This window comes from Triticum urartu, chromosome 5A (assembly GCF_056163025.1).
Source record: "Triticum urartu cultivar PI428250 chromosome 5A, HENAU_Tu73, whole genome shotgun sequence".
Lineage (NCBI taxonomy): Eukaryota > Viridiplantae > Streptophyta > Magnoliopsida > Poales > Poaceae > Triticum > Triticum urartu.
The window spans coordinates 675,931,001-675,952,159 of record NC_141877.1 but is presented as its reverse complement, the minus strand read 5'-3'; the positions used below and the strand labels follow the sequence as shown (position 1 = coordinate 675,952,159).

General features: G+C 46.5%; 1 protein-coding gene across 1 annotated transcript; it reads left to right on the top strand.

The window, feature by feature from the left end:
- Positions 1-5,284: 5,284 nt before the first annotated feature.
- On the top strand, positions 5,285-6,338 carry LOC125506494 (germin-like protein 8-5). The gene is made up of 2 exons (XM_048671299.2): positions 5,285-5,483; positions 5,598-6,338. Exons 1-2 carry the CDS (start codon positions 5,363-5,365, stop codon positions 6,164-6,166), a joined length of 690 nt encoding a protein of 229 aa, XP_048527256.1. The 5' UTR covers positions 5,285-5,362; the 3' UTR covers positions 6,167-6,338.
- The last annotated feature ends 14,821 nt before the right edge of the window (positions 6,339-21,159 follow it).

The following is a 21,159-nucleotide window of genomic DNA, read 5'->3' as shown; positions in this document are numbered from 1 at the left end:
AAGGGGCACATAGTTGTCATCGTCCTCTTCTTATTTGTTGTCTTTCATCATAACCCCTATTTCTTCATGCTTGGTCCAAACATTATAGTGTGGCATGAAACCCTTATAAAGCAGGTGGCTGTGAAGGATTTTCGGTCAGAGTAAGACTTTGTATTCCCACATATAGGGCATGGACAACACATAAAACCATTGTGCTTGTTCGCCTCAGCCACTTCGAGAAAATTATGCACGCCCTTAATGTACTCAGAGGTGTGTCAGTCATCGTACATCCATTGCCGGTTCATCTACATGCATTATATATAATTAAGTGTGTCAAAAACCATTACAGAACATCATGGATAGATAAGTGACCAAATTAATAGAAGTTCATCATCACATTAAAACCAAAGTACATACATAGTTCTCATTGAACAACGTATAGCTCTCCGGAGCATCTAATTAAACCATACATTGAAACTATGTAAAACATTTCAATGCAACAACAAATGTGATCATAATCGCAATCAATGTAACAATTGATCCAATGGCATAATGATACCAAGCATCGGTATGAATGGCATATTTTCTAATCTTTCTAATCTCCAACCGCATTGCATCCATCTTGATCTTGTGATCATCGATGACATCCACAACATGCAACTCCAATATCATCTTCTCCTCCTCAATTTTTTTATTTTTTCCTTCAAGTAATTGTTTTCTTCTTCAATTAAATTTAACCTCTCGACAATAGGGTCAGTTTGAATTTCCGGTTGACATACCTCCTAGTTAAATAAAATCTATGTCATGGTGGTCGGCATAATTGTCATAAAGAATAAATGAACCAAATAGTTATAAAAGATAATATATACCACATTTGAATCATAGCCAGGACGAGGGCCGACGGGGGCGGATACCAAAACCATCGCACTATATAATAACAAGCAATAATAAAAGTAAGAAAATTAGACAAGTATCTATCTAATCATACAAGTAAGAATTTTTTTTTCTTTCAGAAAGAAGATAAGAGCAAGAGGCTCATCACGGTGGTGCCGGCGACGAGATCGGCGCGGGCGATCGACGGCGGTGAATACGGGGACGAGACTTGACGGACCGCTAAACCTAGACAAATCTCGAGGAAAATGGATCTTTGAGGTCGAGCTTCGAGAGGAGAAAGCTTAACTAGCGTGGCTCGGGCATTTCATCGAACACCTCATATGCACAGGAGGTGAGCTAGAGCACCACAAAGCTCTCCCCTCGCCGGCCAGAAAAAACAGAGCAGTGTGGAGTGCTCTGCTCGCCGGCGATGGGGTATATATAGCCACCTCATTGGTCCCGGTTCGTGGCAGGAACCGGGACTAAAGGCCCCCCCTTCTGTCCCGGTTCCAGCCACGAATCGAGACCAATGATGTGGGCCAGGAGCGAGGACCATTGGTCCCGGTTCGTGCCTGGAACCAGGACAAATGGGTCCAGACGAACCAGGACCAATGCCCCACGAGGCCCGGCCGGCCCCCTGGCTCATTAACCGGGACGTATGCCTCCGTTGGTCCCGGTTCGTGGTTGAACCGGGACTAATGGGCTAGCCAGGCCTCAACCAAAGCCCTGTTTTCTACTTGTGATGGGTCGCGGCACGTCGGCCGCCTCAGGAAAGTGGCCCACCTCCACCAGCGTAGGATAGCAGCGGCGCTGCTGTCATCGTCTACGGTAGCCCACATAAATGGGGAAGTTGAGGTGAGAGGAAGGACACCCCAACGCTGCCTATCACCGACCGGGGCTTTGCCAGTGCGGTGCCGACCGATGGCGGTGAGGGGAGGATGAGAGAATGGGGGCATACGGCCGGCGGTGGAGATCGCCATCGTGTCGTCCAGGAAGACGACGGCCTAGTTTTGTTTCCTGGAGGCTTTTTATTCATTTGATGGAAACATCCTGTATCAAAACAACCAACACACACTTTCAAGATATTAATCAGTTTATGAGTGGCCACCCGGCCTAGTCATTGGATGCATTGTTTATACTCTAACAAATCACGCATGTTGAGTTGTGTTGTGAGACTAGTCAAGAAAGGCCAACTAGATTGTCAGATTTATGCACTGAATTGGTCATGATCAAACTCTTAGCGAGAGGATGTTAACTACGCTTAATAAGATCACAATGAATTGTTTCTGCTCTCCATCGTCGTTGTTTACGCGTACGTAGACTAATGTACTTAACCACTTTGAATGAAATTTGACCAAGTAAATATCTGATTAATGTGATGATGACAAGGACAGATACATATATAGTATAATAGCTGTGCTAGCTAGGTGCATGCATGATGGAATGACGCACCTCGATTTCTTCCTTATTGACTCAATCCGTAACCTACTTCGACATCTTATATTGTTAGACTCTACGTCTCTAAGCAGTCTAATATTTTTATTGATATCACCGGATGACTCATATTCCAAAGTTTTGTCCTTGATTTTGGAGGATGGTATGATATTCCCATCTTTGACCATGATTTTTTTAATCGTATGTATGTTAAGTTGTTAGCACACATCGTTATGCAGAAGGAACTTTCCGGTTTAGAAGCCATAGACCCAGGAAGCCCACGTAGATCAAGCTAAGCAGGTGACTTTGTCTATGTCGCCTCGAGGACGAAAATGATTGATTTGTATCACTTGGCTTTTCCAACTGCTCTTTGGCTATGTCCTCGTGCGCACCAGTTTTCACCACGACCAAGTATATGAGACGTACTAGAAACCAAAGTGAGTTAGACATCTTTCCCTAATAATAAAGCGGCTATTGCTTCTGGCGGTATGTCACGAAAATTACCCTTAAAGTTGTCAGAAATTACCCACAATGCCAACAATAAGTGAAGAAAACGATTCAAAAAAAAATCCAAAGTTGTTGTCGTCAGGTTCGCTCTTATACAGTGATACCTTTACATATGTTAGAGGCACGGGGAAATATGTGGTGCACCGGAGCCTGTGGTGCTACCGGTGCATCAAACTCATATCACGCTTTTAAATTGTTCAAAAAAATTATGAAAAAAAGTTTAGCATATTCACACAACATCAATGTAGGTTGTCTCAAAAATTCAAGTCAAAATTTGAAACATAACTCGAAAAACAAAAATGACAAATTCTACACTGGATAGTATGTAACATAACTTGCGCTTTAGATTTGGCCCATGATCACACTGTTGTCAAATTTGTCATTTTTGTATCTTAAAAAGTGTTTCCAATTTTGATACGAAATTTTCGGACAGCATACATTGATGTTGTGTTAATGTGTTAGACTTTTTTTAGATTTTTTTATAATATTCTATGGCATCGGGTGCACCGGTACCACCATAAGTGTGGGTGCACATGATACATTCCCTAGAGGCACACGCATAGCGCAATGACTATAGTTGTTGTCTTTCACGTTCGATCCCAGTACTCCCCTTTTCTCCCCCTACTTTTTCTCTAGTGTTTTTTCTTTTCTTATTTCTGTTTCTGTTTTTCCTTCTTCAAATTAATTCGGGAGTTCAAAAGTTGTGAGTTTTGAATTTTATTTGAAAAATCATAAAATGTTCATGAATTCAAAAATGTTTAGAAAATCATAAAATGTCCAATATTTAAAAAAACTTTATGCATTGCTTTTGAGAAATCATGAAATTTTCATGAATTCAAAAATGTTTGAAAATCATAAGTGTCCAGTATTTTAGAAATGTTTGCATATTATAAAAAATCATGATTTCGAAAAAATGTTCGCAAAAAAATACTCATGATTTTAGGAAAATGATCATGTACACAAAACATATTCAGGAATTTGAAAATGTAAATTTTAGAAAATATTCACAAAAATTCAAACAGATGTGTAAATAACTAACGGAACTGACATGCTTACATAGAGGGCTTTTAGGATATGTAGAGGTTGTTTTATGATTTTATCTAGTACATGTGAGTCGCCTAAAAAATTGGTTTCCATGTTCTATACAGTGTTGAGACCCAAAAAAAATAGACACAGCTTCCTAGGGATTCTCTCGCTGTTTTCCCCTACTTTTTTTCTTAACAGCGAGAGTGCCTCCTCCACCCCGCACACGTTCATGGGTCGGGCGTTTTTTCTTTTCTTATTTCTGTTTCTGTGTTTCCTTCTTCAAATTAATCCGGGACTACAAAAGTTGTGAGTTTTGAATTTTATTTGAAAAATCATAAATTGTTCATGATGTAGGAGAAGGAGCAGGTGATGGTTGCGGCTGCGACTACATGCTCCAAGGTGGAGGTCGTGCGACCTATGTCGCAGCCGGCGCCGGGTGCCGTCGACTTTGCTGTGGTCGCGCTGCAGGAAGCCGACTACGAAACTCTGCATTTCCTTGTAACAAGTTTGTGATAGCAGCATTTTATTTGTATCATGGAAATGTCTTGTCTGTATGGAAACTTAAACGCACATCTCCAAGAAATTAATCGGTTTATGATCGTGTGGCGCCTGGCCTAGTCGTTGGATGTACTGTCATAGCTCTCCGTTTGGTTAGATAGGCACGTCCACTAATGTCGTTGCTTCTTCCTGCAAATACTCAACCACTGCGAGAGAAATTTGACTAAGTAAATATCTGATTGAAGTGATGAAAGCAAGGGCTGCTACAAAATAGCAGGTGCATTGTTATGTGGGCTTCACGACAAATCTTTGAAAAGCTTGATTTTACACATTCTATACCAACTTGCGGAAAGTACATGAGTAGTAGTCACTCTATATGTCTTTAGAAGTCTTGCACCCATGAAACCCACGCATTAGTAGGTGACTTTGTCTGTGCATGTCCGCCTTGAGCTAGAAAACGATTGTTGCCTTACATGACTTGGCTTTTCTCAACTGCTCTTTGACTGATTTTGCGCGCACCAGTTCAGACTATGACCAGGTATATGATAGTATGATAGAAACGCAGGATACTTAGATACCTAATTAAACTAGTGAAATTCATTAGTTTATCTTGCCGGATGTTTCTTGTTTATAAATGTTTTCCTTAAATAATAATGGTGACGGGTGGTGAACTTTCCTGGAATTAGCCATGCATGCATTGTGGAGACTCGGGTGAGATGGAGAAACAATAAAGTTACTACTGAGTCTTACATCACATAGAGTTGCTTTATCTATCTGTAATTGTATACGCTACATGGCTTCATTGAAGGGAAAACGTGTAAAGGGGAACTTGTAAAGTTTATGCAAAATAGTTTAATCAGCAGCCAGAGACCATTTCAATCTGTTGGTCGGTTCCACCTGACTATGTCTATTGCTCCCGAGTTTCGCACACGGCTCATTGCGCCTATATAAACACATACACACCCTGCATGTTCAAAGCATCACTCAGGCCACAAACACAAACAGGAACACAAGAGAAAAGACGAGCCAACGATACTAAACTCTAATGGCAACCTCCTCTTCCATCCTTCTCCTTGCTGCTCTTCTTGCCTTGGTCTCATGGCAGGCCATTGCCTCCGATCCTGGCCCACTCCAGGACTTTTGTGTCGCCGACATGCATTCGCCAGGTACTATGTGGTTTCTCATCATGTTTTCACCAAATGAATTTCTAGAAATTATATTCAAGTCGAAACAGCTTGCTAAGATCTGAGTTTACATGTTACATCTCCTCTATGCACCAGTGCGTGTCAATGGATTTGTTTGCAAGAACCCGATGGAAGTTAACGCAGACGACTTCTTCAAGGCAGCCAACCTCGACAAGCCTAGGGTGACCAACAAGGTTGGATCCAACGTCACTTTGATCAACGTCATGCAGATTGCTGGACTCAACACCCTCGGCATCTCAATTGCACGCATCGACTATGCTCCCTTGGGTCAGAACCCACCACATACGCACCCTCGCGCCACCGAGATCCTCACGGTGCTCGAGGGGACATTGTATGTTGGCTTTGTCACATCCAACCAGCCCGCCCCCAACAGAAACAAGTTCTTCTCCAAGGTGCTCAACAAAGGTGATGTGTTTGTCTTCCCCGTGGGGCTCATCCACTTCCAATTCAACCCCAACCCCCACCAGCCCGCTGTTGCAATTGCCGCGCTTAGCAGCCAGAACCCAGGGGCTATCACAATTGCCAATGCAGTGTTTGGGTCAGACCCACCAATTTCAGATGATGTTCTTGCCAAGGCATTTCAGGTGGAAAAGAATACAATAGACTATCTCCAGGCTCAATTTTGGGAGAACAACCACAACTAAGTCAGTCATTTGTTGATTACACAGAAGATTAGTGCATAAACCAAATATTTGGTTGAATTTCTCGAGCATCCCTATCTATAAAATAAATGGATAGTATGTCATGCCGCTGTGTGTCTGTAAGCCACCAATGTATTTCAATGTTATGAATAATCAACAATATCTTTTTTCATCACTCTGATATGATGTCGTATGCTATTTTGGTTATTATGCGTCGTATTTCCCATAACAAATGGAAATTCAGGGTTCTTTTCCTCTTCTCCAATACAATAAACGATTATCTAGTAATTTAATGTAGGTTTGCTGGTTTGGTTGAACACCTCAGGAAATTCTACATATATAGTGCTTGTGTGCTATACATGTGCGGCACTATGATGTCTACCATTGGTTATGACGAAAAAGGGGTTTTCCCCGCTTTATATTATAAAGCAACCATCACCGCGTTACAACCGAGTAGGCCGATATAAACACTCGTCACCACCGCACACAACACACACGCAAGACAAGATACAAAGGTGTCGGGCACTGACACACCACCCCACCGACTACCAAGCTAACTACAGATATGCAAAGAAGACCGTTTGGAGCAGACGGAGACCTCCACCATGAACCACAACGTAGAGGTGATACGGACAACGATGAAGCCAGGGCTCCAAAATGGTGTCTCCCAGAAGGGTACGACCACATGTAGATCAAGTTTTCATCTGAAGCATGATGAAAGGAGTCGGAACACGGCGATGGAGCCTACAGGAAGGGTACAACGTCAACATATCAATGATGTCACCATCGGCCAGGACACGGATTGGGCAAGTGGTGCACCCTAGCGTTTACACACCTCTGTCACACCCTAGCTCCACTAAACACCCGCAACCAAGCCAGCCGTGTGGCCATGGTTGCCCGCCCGCACCTGAGACGCATGATCCGCCTACGAATGTCGCACCTCCCGCCGCCAGGGCCGCTGCCCTGCATCCAAACCCCTCCAAGACCAGCCAAAGTGTTTGGCTTTGGTCCAAAGGCAGCCCCCAACCGACGGGGCCGAAGAGTATGTCCCGCCTAGAACAATGCCGGAGCTATGGCAGCGCGCTGAGGCATAGAAAGCAGGAGGAAGGGGAGAGGAAGCATCCACGTCTAGTACACCCTTGTGCCGGTGATGGGTGGCCCGACCATGTCGGCGCCGCCATCCCTCTCGCCAACCTCAACACCGAGCAACCCATGTGCTACCCCACCTCGGCGGTTGATGTAGCTCCACGCGATACCACCAATGACACCTGACCACTGGCAAGGACAACCCCATGAAACACCGCCATCGACCAAAACTGCTCACCGAGGGATGCCCACCTTTGAGCTCGTCGTTGTTCGCCGTAAGAGCTACTGGAGGTGACCAACCTGCCCTCTATCCCATCGCTGCTACGCCTCCACTACCACCAGCCGAGGCCATGGCGAGGGCAGCCACCCGCAACCTGCATCGTCTGGATCAAGATCTGGAAGCCTAGATCACCACTGTCGCCAGCACCCAGACACGCCCATCCACCAAACCATCGGGCAAGTGGGCAGCAGGGCGCCGGAGCACCGTGTTCGCCCACTGTATTGCCGCGGCACCCCCCCCCCCACACACACACAGACCATGTTCTGGCTCTGGTCGCCAACCCTCACCAACCCCACACGAGCAAGAAGAGCCAGAGGCCTCACCGCCGCCAGCGACGGTAGGGCTTCGCCCGACCACCTTGTCAAGAGGCAGTGAGTGTCGGTGTCAAAACCGGCGGATCTCGGGTAGGGGGTCCCAAACTGTGCGTCTAAGGTCGATGGTAACAAGAGACAGGGGACACGATGTTTACCCAGGTTTGGGCCCTCTCTATGGAGGTAATACCCTACTTCCTGCTTGATTGATCTTGATGAATATGAGTATTACAAGAGTTGATATACCACGAGATCGAGATGGCTAAACCCTAAAAGCCTAGCATGTATGACTATGGTAATCATTGAGCCTCTATCCGGACTGAGCCCTCCGGTTTATATAGACATTGGAGGGGACTAGGGTTGTGCAAGGTCGGTTACAGAGAAAGGAATCTTCATATTGGGTCGCCAAGCTTGCCTTCCATGCCAAGGAGAGTCCCATCCGGACACAGGAGAGAGTCTTCGGTCTTGTTTCTTCACAGCCCATTAGTCCGACCCATGTCCAACAGGCCGGACGCTCGAGGACCTCTTAGTCCATGACTCCTCAGTAGCCCCTGAACCAGGCTTCAATAACGAGGTGTCCGGCACGCAGATTGTCTTCGGCATTGCAAGGCGGGCTCCCCTTTCCGAATACTTCAGGATAGTCTTCGTACGAAACGACAGTGACCGGACCTGCAACACAAGTACCACAGCCGTAGAGTATAGTATTTTACGAGTCCAATCTGCTGATAATTTTTATAATGTGACATCACGCTCACCCGGTTATTTATTTCGAACCGTTTCCTATCCCGCCGTTCCACGTTTCGAGGCGTTGTTGTTATTGGCACGTCCTGTCGAAGCAGAGATCGTGTCCCCTTATTGCGGGATTCTCATCAATATGAGTGTGGGTAACCCAACCGTTCTGTTGGAAAGATTCCTTAGGAATAGGCAAGTCTTCAGGCTCAGGAGGAGGCGTTCAATACCCGGTGCCTTTATAAAGGAATGAAGGGCTGTCTTTTTACTCCAAACCTCTCCTCAGCCTATCCAACCTCAAGTTCTAGCACCCAAGGTTCGACTTCATTGCTCCAAGCTTCCCCATCATGTCCGGGCCCAGCCCTCAGGGTCGATAGATGGCTTCCTCCATTACAGAGGAGGATATCGCAAAGCTTCGGGCGGCCAGATACCTGACCGCAGAGATCCCCCACAGGCTTCCTGCTTAAGGACAGGTTATTCCAACCCCCAGATCAGGCGAGAGGGTCATATTCGTCTCTCACTTCCTTCGAGGGCTAGGGTTCGCTCTCCACCCCTTTGTCCAGGGGCTAATGTTTTATTACGGACTAGATTTTCACCATCTACCTCCGGATTCTCTCCTCCACGTCTCAGCATTTATCATCACGTGTGAGGCCTTCCTCCGAATCCCCCCACACTTTGGCCTATGGCTCAAGACCTTTAGTGTGAAGCCGAAGGTAGTCGACGGGGAACAGGCAGAGTGTGGCAGTGCTGTAGTAAGCAAGCTTACCAACACTCTCTGGCCAAAAGGCTCTTTCACCAAAACTTCCAACCAATGGCAGAGAGAGTGGTTTTACATCACGGAACCCCGTAGTACCAAGTGGGCAGCTATACCTGCATTTCATTCCGACCCTCCATTACAGCTTGCATCATGGATCAATAAGGGGTTGGACTGGAGATCAGTTGATGAAGTGCAGACTCTACAGAGCCGCATCCGAACCCTCCTTGAGAAGGACATCGATCTTGTCGACGTGGTTTAAGTAATGCTAGTCCGCCGAGCTCTGCCATGCCAACGTAGGCCTCTCCGCATGTGGTAGTTTAATCCAGAAGGACCACGAACCCTCCAACACTTCTTCGCATTACGCACAAAGGGAGGTGGAAGTTGTTTTTTGGGAAACGAAAACATTGGCCGGACACCACTGTGGACACCGGCCTCGACTGCAACCGTCTAGACACCCCGGTAAGCACTTGACTTTCGAACACTTTGTATGTAAGTATGCCGTAATACATTATTGAGCAAACTATCTTCTTCCAGGGCTGGATAAAGAAAGCGGAACTAATTAGGTGTTCGGCCCCCCTTCCCGAAGGCTCAGTGGGTCCCGTATTAACAAGGATGCTGGCCCCGGCTCCATACCAGATGCCTGTGAGGGAGAGCAAGGCGGAGAGTGGGAGGACCAAAGATGGCCTCCATCCCAAAAGTATATCAGACATTATTTCCGGGGGAATCAAGATTCCATCGTTCGAAGATAAAAATGAAGGGGAAGTCAACATCTCTTCCCGCCATGGAAAGAGAAGGGCCTCCTCCGAAAATTGGGTGGAAAAGGCTCCTAAGCGAGGCCAGATGCCTCTGTCAGGTGGCTCGGGCTTGGAGGACGACGTCATCGCGCAGTCCCATGACGAGGACAAACCTCAGGCCAAATCGTAAGTGAACAAGGGTGTTTCAAATATGTCCCGTTCCTTTCTTGTAACGTCTAGAATATATGTTTTTGTAGTTCGGCACGCAGTCTTCTCCAACAATCCTCTTCCTTGGAGGACCTTCTCCCGGAGATGATGGAAAGCGAGACGCATCCACTGGTCTCCTTGCCCAATAGGGCAGACGACTTCGAGGTGTAGTCGCGGTGGGTCTCCCCCGATCAAGTGGTGCAAAGGATGACGACGACACTACCCGAAGGTGATACTTCGGTGGCCCAGGGTCCGGAGACCAACAATGGAGGTCCCGAGCAGTCCGGTCTACAGCCGGATACGAATAAACGGATTCCTTTAAAGGGAGGCCGTACTCCTTTAGCAGCTTCCAGAGACCCAGAAGCGTCGGATATATTGACAAACATGCCGCGGCAGGCGTTTGTCTTAGAGGAACATCGTACCCTGATTGGCACAGTGGTTGAAAAGGTCTTATCCGTGAAAAGCGGATTGAATGGGGCCTTCATGGGCCTGCTAAGAGGCTTCGAGGTTTGTACTAGAACATGTTCGATTGTGTTTTATTCACAAAATACACCTGTGTATAGATAGTAGCCCCTGAGACTCTGGTTGGCTTCCCGAGGGAGGCGATCAGAGGATCAAAAGATATGCCCAGGAAATAATCTGATTAATTGGAACACAGACTGTGACCTCCCCGGTAACTGCCCGGACCACAGAGTGCGATTTGACTTGAGATTAAGCCATAGTGATCCGAGATTAAGAAAAAAATTCTGAAAAAAAATTGAAAAAAAATTGTTAGTAATGGTGCACTTTTATGTGGTGCGCCATTACTAAGCCAGATAGGCACAGTAATGGTGCACCAGAGGTGCGCCATTACTATTTGTTACTTATGGCGTGATAATAGTGGCGCACCTGTAGTGCGCCATTAATGGCCAAAACAGCTGCGCCACTAATTAGCCTTTCTCTAGTAGTGTGTCCATAGGATGCTCCACATCATCCCCCCCCCCGGGAAAGATCCAACCTCGGATCGAAATCCAAATCACCATGGGAAAGAGATTGTGTTGCCTTGTAGAAGTTGACGATCACCAAGCATTCATCATCTTGTAGCTTGAAATGGGCACTCTCCAATGTCGCACCATCTTGTAATTCCTTCAAAAGGAGCAATAATAACAAGCACTTGGAAAAACAAATGTGGTTGGCATTAAAGCAAAACCAAGCATTCAAGAGGTGAGTCACCAAATAAGTGTCGTCATCATGCAAAGCATATGGTTTGACAAAGAAGTGTGGCATGGCATTTAAGCATATAAGTTGAGCACAATCAAGGACATCATGGGAACAAGCATGCAAATGGGAGGAAGTGATGCAAATATGTGTGTTAAGAGAATAAGCATCTACCTCATGGTCGTAGAAAGAGTGCGCAATGTGCTCAACAAAAGGGCGATGGTAGGCATAGGAATCATTCACAACACCAAAGGAAATGAAGGATCTAAACACACGGGTCAAATGCAAGACAATCCAAGCATAATGTGCATGGGGTGTAGCGAAAATCGTGTGGCACTCAACACAATGGAAAGAGCAATTGTTCATCATGAGTGAGGCAATCAAGTCAATCATGTGACAAGCAATGGGAGATGGCGTATGTGAATAAGTGACATTGTTGCGACCAAAGATATGATAGGAGCAAGTAATCCAAGAATTGGATGCAACATGGAAAGCAATCATAGTAAACAAGTCATGCAAGCTAGTAGTGCGAAGATGAAACATACTAGAGGAAATCATGGCAATCATGTCATGTGAGAAAATCATAGGCATAGGCAATGCGCATGACATATCGCAAGCACGAACACAAAGCAAGATCATAGTATCATTATAGGCATGGGGCACAAAGCAAACATGGTAATAACAAGTGATATCTCCACCAAGCTTGCAAATACACATAAAAGTACTAGAATCAAGCATCATGTGTAATTCAAAGCATGGGTCACAAATGCATGGCACAGGCATAGGAAAGAGCATATCATGCAAAGTGAACATGGCAATATGGGAATAAAGTGAGAGGTGGTAAATAACCCATAACCATGTGAGGGCCATGTAGAAGAGATGTGTGAAGTCGTTGCGCAAGGGGAACGGTGGTAAGGACAATCCATGGAATCCCAAGTCATCATTGCTCTCTAGAGCTCGTTTCGTCAACTCATGGGATTGTGAGGTTGACGAGTGTTCATGGGTACCAACACAAAAGAGACAAAAATGAAAGAACGTGTGTGCATGGTAAATGTACACATCATCCATCATGATGTGTATGTGCATGTGTGAGTTAGCACAAGATAAGCATCGCTTAAAGAAATTTGATGCATGGTATAAGAACATGTCTCCATCGTGAAAGAATAGTTGTTATGTATGACATGATGAGGACGCAAATCAAGTATGCAATTATATGGCAGATCATTCATGGAAAGCATATTGTGCACACAAGTATTGGGATCATGCAATGAATGGGATGAATCAAAATCTCCTAAAATGTATGAGGAAACTATGGGGGTCTCCTCATGAGCAATATTGGAAACATCATATGGAGAAAATGGACGACATCCAAAACAATGCATATCCGAAGCTAGGTGGCTACGGCATGGCATATGAGATAAATGATGCAAAGGAAGCATGTCAATATCATCACATGAGAAACAAATGCCAATAACCATAGGCTTGTCATCTATGCCATATGTGCAAATTGGGTTTATTTTAATGGCATATGCATAGTCACTACGATGAGATTGCAAATAAGACATATGATGGATCTCATGCATAGCATATGACAAGTCAAGCGGATTGGCAAACATGATGTGACCAAGAGAATTATCACAAGTGATCCTATGCAACATGGCATCACAACTAATAGACTCCACATGGCAATCATCAAACTCATCATAAATGGGTAAATCATCGCATGGGGAAATCATACTAGCATGAATCATGGCAATAGGGGGATCAACATCATGCAAGCAATCAATGTCAAGAACGTCCACTAGTGGGACAAGAGCATCACCTTCACCTACGTTACCTTTCTCATTCCAGTCATGTGATGTACGTGAGGTGGGAAAGACCAAATGGTGGTCATCATCTTCATCTTGATGGAACCATGTGGGGGTGCATCATAGTCCACCATGGCCATCGTCATGTCCAAAGGAAGGACGGAGTCGTCGAGGATCGGCGCGTCATCATATATGGGACCTAGCACCAAACAAGAAGACACAATAGAGGGAGACGTTAAGTTGTTAGAAAGCAAAATGGCCTCATATGCCTCATCAACTACCTCACTCTCTCTATGTGGTGGTTCACTCACTCCCTCAAGGTAGGTGCACTCAATGTCACATATGGTGGAGTCACTCATCTCACTCAAGTGGTTGGGGTGGTGGCTCTCCTCACATGGGAATTGGGGCAACTCATCATATATGGGGCTAGTGGTGAAGTCACGCTCTCTCTCAATATGGTGGCAAAAGTCACTCAAGTCATCATACGTCACCGTGGTCGAAGGGAAAATCCCATGCTCAACCGTCTCGTAGTCATCGCCGTGGTTGAAGGCCGAAGATGGCACATCACCACTCTCATCGTGGATGAAGGCCGAAGATGGCACATCATCGCTCTCGTCATGGATGAATGCCGAAGATGGCACATCATCACTCTCGCTGTCATGTAGCATGGTCATTGCGAAGTGAGCTCGGGGTCGAGTAGACTTTAGCTTCATGAGTTCTTGCTCCGCCTTGAGAGCACCAATGTAGTTGTCGTCGAGGGACTTGTAGTTCTCGAGGAAGATAGTCTTGGAGATGGCGTTGTTCAATCCCATCATGAAGTAGAACTTCACCCAAATGGGGTCGTCCACGCCGGCACGTTGCAAGGCTTCCTTCGTATTCTTGAAGTACTCGTCAAGGGACTTGGATCCTTGTATGATGTTCTCCAATTGGCGTTGAAGATGTTCCGTGTAGGTGGAAGGCACAAATTCTTGCCGCATCGTGGGCCACGTCATGGTGAAGCTTGTTGAAGGTCTATGAAGCCACCATGTCAATGCATAGTCGTGGAAGGTACTTGTGGCGCACTTCACTTGATCGTCGAAGGGTACTTGATGTAGCTTGAGGTACTCGTCCATATTCCACTCCCACTTGAGGTATTCATCGAGGTCAATAGTCCCAAAGAATGGAATCTCCTCGATGATGTCGACGTCGTAGTAGAAAGAGGGAGTAGTGGACTTGAGCTCGTGGAGTAGGCGAAGATGCCGTACGTCCGAAGGCGAAGATGCCTTCAAGTAGGCGAAGATGCCGTACGTCCGAAGGCGAAGATGCCTTCAAGTTACTTGGCGAAGATGCCAAAGGTGTTGAATAAGCCGCAGCCTTGTAGTTGATGTCGCGGCTCTGAATAGCCCGTGCACACGGGGTTGCCGGAGGTCGTGTGCACGGGGTCCCATTTGCACGGGGGTCGAAGTCCCGTGTGCATGGGGTTGGCAGAGCAGCCAACGTGTGTCCTGAAGCTCGCTCATCATGGTCATGTCGATGTCGATGCTTCTGTGTACTTGTTGAAGATGGTATCTCGGGAGTCTTTGCACTTGAGCGTCTTCTTGAAGATGAGGAAGATCGCTTGTGGTTCTTGATGAGGGCCTTGAGATCCTCCATTTGTTTGTCCATCTTGGCGTCGATGAAGTTCTTCATAGCATCAAACTCATCGTCGTGGTTGTAGACTGGAGATGATGTGCTTTGCCTATCCATCACAAGACTCGAGCAAAGGTGAGTAGGAAATGAGATAAACAATACCAAGCTACCTTTTCCCAACATTGAGGATGTATCTCGTATCACTCAATGTGAGATGAAACAATAGTGGAATTGGTACCGGACTTGTTCAATACCGCAATGCACTACACACCGGGCATGTGTTCAAATCCTCGTACGCACCGCGGTAGAGGATGCAGGCATTAGGGCATGCATGTATATTCAGCACCTTCAATCCTAGAGGGCATACAACCTTCTTTGTTGCGTACGTACTGTCGGGCAATTTGTTATCCTTTGGAAGCTTCTTCTTCAATATTTTCAGTACCTTCTCAAATCCTTTGTCAGGCACAGCATTCTCTGCCTTTCACTGCAGCAATTCCAGTACGGTACCGAGCTTTGTGTTGCCATCTTCGCAATTGGGGTACAACCCTTTTTTGTGATCCTCTAACATGTGATCGAACTTCAGCTTCTCCTTTTGACTTCCACACTGTTTCCTTGCATCAACAATGACACGGCAGAGATCATCATCAGGCACATTGTTTGGTTCCTCTTGATCTTCAGCAGTTTCCCCCGTTGCAGCATCATCGTATTCAGGGGGCACATAGTTGTCATCGTCCTCTTCTTCTTTGCTGTCTTTCATCATAACCCCTATTTCTCCATGCCTGGTCCAAACATTATAGTGTGGCACGAAACCCTTATAAAGCAGGTGGCTGTGAAGGATTTTCGGTCAGAGTAAGACTTTGTATTCCCACATATAGGGCATGGACAACACATAAAACCATTGTGCTTGTTCGCCTCAGCCACTTCGAGAAAATTATGCACGCCCTTAATGTACTCAGAGGTGTGTCAGTCACCGTACATCCATTGCCGGTTCATCTACATGCATTATATATAATTAAGTGTGTCAAAAACCATTACAGAACATCATGGATAGATAAGTGACCAAATTAATAGAAGTTCATCATCACATTAAAACCAAAGTACATACATAGTTCTCATTGAACAACGTATAGCTCTCCGGAGCATCTAATTAAACCATACATTTTTTTGCGGGGGAAAAGGGTTGTATATTAATTAAGCTGGATCGCGGTAGTCCAGTTCACACAAGTTTACAACCCTCTCAGTGCCTGACCGTAACCATACGGCCGTCTTTATCTCACATCTACCCATCTGAGCCAAATGGTGGCTAACATGATTACACCCTCTTCTAATAGCTTTTACCACTACCTCTCTACCTCCTCTCATCATGGAGGCGATCTCCTGAATGATGGCAGCATGTCGTGATCTATTCCCTGAAGGGTTTGAAATCATCGCAGCAGCTTCGGTACTGTCCGTCTCTAGAATAAACGGAAGTGTGCTCCACTCCAAAGCTAGCGCGATTCCCTCTTTACATGCTTCTAGTTCCGCAGCAAGAGCATTATCACATATGAATAAATGACAGCAGGAAGTGAAAATGATGCCGCCTAAGTTGTCCCGGAGCACCATGCCAGAGCCGCCGTTTCCTGCCTGCGCTAGAAAAGCACCGTCAACATTGAGTTTGAGCCATCCTTGAGGTGGCGTACTCCATCTGTCAGCTGGTGGGTGAGCTGGGCTAGCATTTGGCGCATCGTCCCTGCTGGAATCTGGCGGGCCGGTGCTACTGCATGCACGTACGCCTCCGTGTGTGTTGCTGCTGCAAGCACGTACACCTCCATGTGTCTTGCTGCATGTCCATGCGCCAGCGTGTGTGCTGCTGCTATAGGCATGTACACCGCCGTGTGTGCTGCTGCTGCTGCTACTAATCCCAGGTGCAGCTTGGATCACTGGTTCCATGAGAACCATTTTACCCTTGCACATATCTTTCATAGGAAACTGCTGGATGCATAAAAGCGATGTTAGATAGCTGTGCAGAAATCGACGAGATGCTTCAGTTGGTGGAGGAGCTTTGTCGTGAGTGATCTCATTGCGGACATGCCACGAACGCCACATTGTCATGAAGAGAGCCATGCGGGACGATTCCGACAGCGGCTCAAGCACATCAAAAAGCCACTCCGGGCCTGTGTGACGAACAAACTGGATGTCCGGGAGCATCCAGTCTTTAGCCATCGCTGTCCATAGCTCCACTGCACGGGGACACCTACACATTGCGTGGAATCCATCCTCGCATTCCGAACCACACAAGGGACATATGTCAGTGGTTTCCATAATTTATATGTGCGTGTGTGAGTTAGCACAAGATAAGCATCGCTTAAAGAAATTTGATGCATGGTATAAGAACATGTCTCCATCGTGAAAGAATAGTTGTTATGTATGACATGATGAGGACGCAAATCAAGTATGCAATTATATGGTAGATCATTCATGGAAAGCATATTGTGCACACAAGTATTGGGATCATGCAATGAATGGGATGAATCAAAATCTCCTAAAATGTATGAGGAAACTATGGGGGTCTCCTCATGAGCAATATTGGAAACATCATATGGAGAAAATGGACGACATCCAAAACAATGCATATCCGAAGCTAGGTGGCTATGGCATGGCATATGAGATAAATGATGCAAAGGAAGCATGTCAATATCATCACATGAGAAACAAATGCCAATAACCATAGGCTTGTCATCTATGCCATATGTGCAAATTGGGTTTATTTTAATGGCATATGCATAGTCACTACGATGAGATTGCAAATAAGACATATGATGGATCTCATGCATAGCATATGACAAGTCAAGCGGATTGGCAAACATGATGTGACCAAGAGAATTATCACAAGTGATCCTATGCAACATGGCATCACAACTAATAGACTCCACATGGCAATCATCAAACTCATCATAAATGGGTAAATCATCGCATGGGGAAATCATACTAGCATGAATCATGGCAATAGGGGGATCAACATCATGCAAGCAATCAATGTCAAGAACGTCCACTAGTGGGACAAGAGCATCACCTTCACCTACGTTACCTTTCTCATTCCAGTCATGTGATGTACGTGAGGTGGGAAAGACCAAATGGTGGTCATCATCTTCATCTTGATGGAACCATGTGGGGGTGCATCATAGTCCACCATGGCCATCGTCATGTCCAAAGGAAGGACGGAGTCATCGAGGATCGGCGCGTCATCATATATGGGACCTAGCACCAAACAAGAAGACACAATAGAGGGAGACGTTAAGTTGTTAGAAAGCAAAATGGCCTCATATGCCTCATCAACTACCTCACTCTCTCTATGTGGTGGTTCACTCACTCCCTCAAGGTAGGTGCACTCAATGTCACATATGGTGGAGTCACTCATCTCACTCAAGTGGTGGGGGTGGTGGCTCTCCTCACATGGGAATTGGGGCAACTCATCATATATGGGGCTAGTGGTGAAGTCACGCTCTCTCTCAATATGGTGGCAAAAGTCACTCAAGTCATCATACGTCAGCGTGGTCGAAGGGAAAATCCCATGCTCAACCGTCTCGTAGTCATCGCCGTGGTTGAAGGCCGAAGATGGCACATCACCACTCTCATCGTGGATGAAGGCCGAAGATGGCACATCATCGCTCTCGTCATGGATGAAGGCCGAAGATGGCACATCATCACTCTCGCTGTCATGTAGCATGGTCATTGCGAAGTGAGCTCGGGGTCGAGTAGACTTTAGCTTCATGAGTTCTTGCTCCGCCTTGAGAGCACCAATGTACTTGTCGTCGAGGGACTTGTAGTTCTCGAGGAAGATAGTCTTGGAGATGGCGTTGTTCGATCCCATCATGAAGTAGAACTTCACCCAAATGGGGTCGTCCACGCCGGCACGTCGCAAGGCTTCCTTCGTATTCTTGAAGTACTCGTCAAGGGACTTGGATCCTTGTATGATGTTCTCCAATTGGCGTTGAAGATGTTCCGTGTAGGTGGAAGGCACAAATTCTTGCCGCATCGTGGGCCACGTCATGGTGAAGCTTGTTGAAGGTCTATGAAGCCACCATGTCAATGCATAGTCGTGGAAGGTACTTGTGGCGCACTTCACTTGATCGTCGAAGGGTACTTGATGTAGCTTGAGGTAGTCGTCCATCTTGCATTCCCACTTGAGGTATTCATCGAGGTCAATAGTCCCAAAGAATGGAATCTCCTCGATGATGTCGACGTCGTAGTAGAAAGAGGGAGTAGTGGACTTGAGCTCGTGGAGTAGGCGAAGATGCCGTACGTCCGAAGGATTATCTTGCAATACATGTGAAGTATGCCATGGTTGGAACCCGGTTGTGCTCAGGATTGATATGTGAATGTTGAATTTTGCAAAAGTTGCTTCCTGGAGTTGTTGTTGAGGTATCTCACTTTCTGGTGCATGTAATAAGTAAGTTATGGTCCCTTTGCTATCTAACTTGCTTTAGTTGTTGTTAGCTTGATTTTCCAGCATGTTTTGTTTTAGCTTCCTTTTGGTTCAAAACACTTGTATGTTTGATTGACGGTTTATTTAATGGAAATCGATGAGGTGGCTTGTTGTATCAAGAAACATATGACCGTTATTTTTTTGTCTTATGTTAAGTACTATATGATTTTTGCTAAGTTTTAGAAATTGGGCACACCGGGGACCAGGATCCAAAATCAGCTCCAACATATATGGTAAACATGCATAAATATACAAAAGAAGCGATTATTATTGAACCACCAAATATGATTATTATTTGAATTGTTTCTTCGTAACAAGCTGCTGATACAATCATTTTATCTTGAAACAAAATTTTGCTCGCTTTATAAATGAAGCTACATAGCCAAACGATACATGGTGTAGAGTAAATCCTCATACAAGATGATCAAAGAAAAGCATAGCAAAACAAGCCAAACATGCTAACAAGCACAGAAAGTGCACAACTAGATGCCTCGAGCATGCCGCCGAGAAGAAGCACAGGAGAGGCCGGACCACCTACCCAACCAGGACCGCCACTAACATCATACCACATGCCACCTAGGAGAAACCACTCGGCTTTGTTGTACCGTCACGGCCCAACTACCGCTGGAGAGGACCCTCTGCCCTCTTGCTCTGAATCAAGAAGTGACATCCACATCGGCAAGCAGGCAGGACGAAGGGAGGACGCCGTCGTGTGTAAAAGATGCGTGCAAATGATATAACGAGTTACTGGAGTTGAGGTAGGGTCGATTGGATCTCCCCCACCATTTTGAACACGCAGCCGCGATGAAAGATAGTCACTCACCGGCGACACCCCCACGAGGGTCACAACGCAATGCGCCACTACCACCATGTCTGTCGGGGCGGACAAGCGTATTCATCCTGAACTACCAGGGAGGAGAGAACCATGGCGATGCACCCAAGAGGGACATGACACCCGCAAGCATCACGGCCACGGGCGTTGAGGCTCCGAGCTTTCACTCAGACCCTCCCAGACACCTTGCCAAGGGGGAATCAGGCCACCAGAACCACCACAATAGGTCGAGAACTCTAAGATCAGGATAAGCCCTTCGCCACCACCAACGGTGACAACTTCACCAAGACTACTAGCCACAATGCACCTTGCCACCCCCATGGCCAAGAAACACCGACATGCTACTCAATGGAGAGCTAACGTGCAACCTGCCATCTAAGGCCGCCGCCCCGGCGTCCGACACTCCAGCCCTACGCACCTCCACCAACATGCTGGTCCAAGATCATCGTTGGAGGACATCAAACCCTAGCAAGGCTTGGCCCGACCCAAGCCCACAACCACAACAAGATCCGGTCAAGCCCAAGACTGCTAGTGAGCCCATATGACCACACCAGGTTGGTGCATGGAGGAGCTCACCATCGGAGGAGCCTCACCCACGAGCAGTGGAGTGCGGCCATACCTTGCATGCCGCAATCACCCCTCATAGGTCAATGACCATGATGCTGCCCTTGATTTGGGGAAGCGTCAACTTCGGTCAAAGTTCCCTGATCCACAGACACAAGTGAGGTGGAACACGGCCCCATTAGTCATGGCATACCTCCTCAAGCAACTGGCCCACCTCCGACAGCATGGGCTAGCAGTGGCACCACTGCTGGGGTCTAGAGTAACCCACATAGATGGGGGAGTTGGGGGGGGGGGGGGGGGGGAGGGACACGCCATCGCTAACTACCGCCACTCGGTGCTTTGTCAGCATGGTGCCGACCGATGGCGGCAAGGGAAGGATGATAGGACGGGGCCCTATGGCCGACGGTGGAGATGGCTT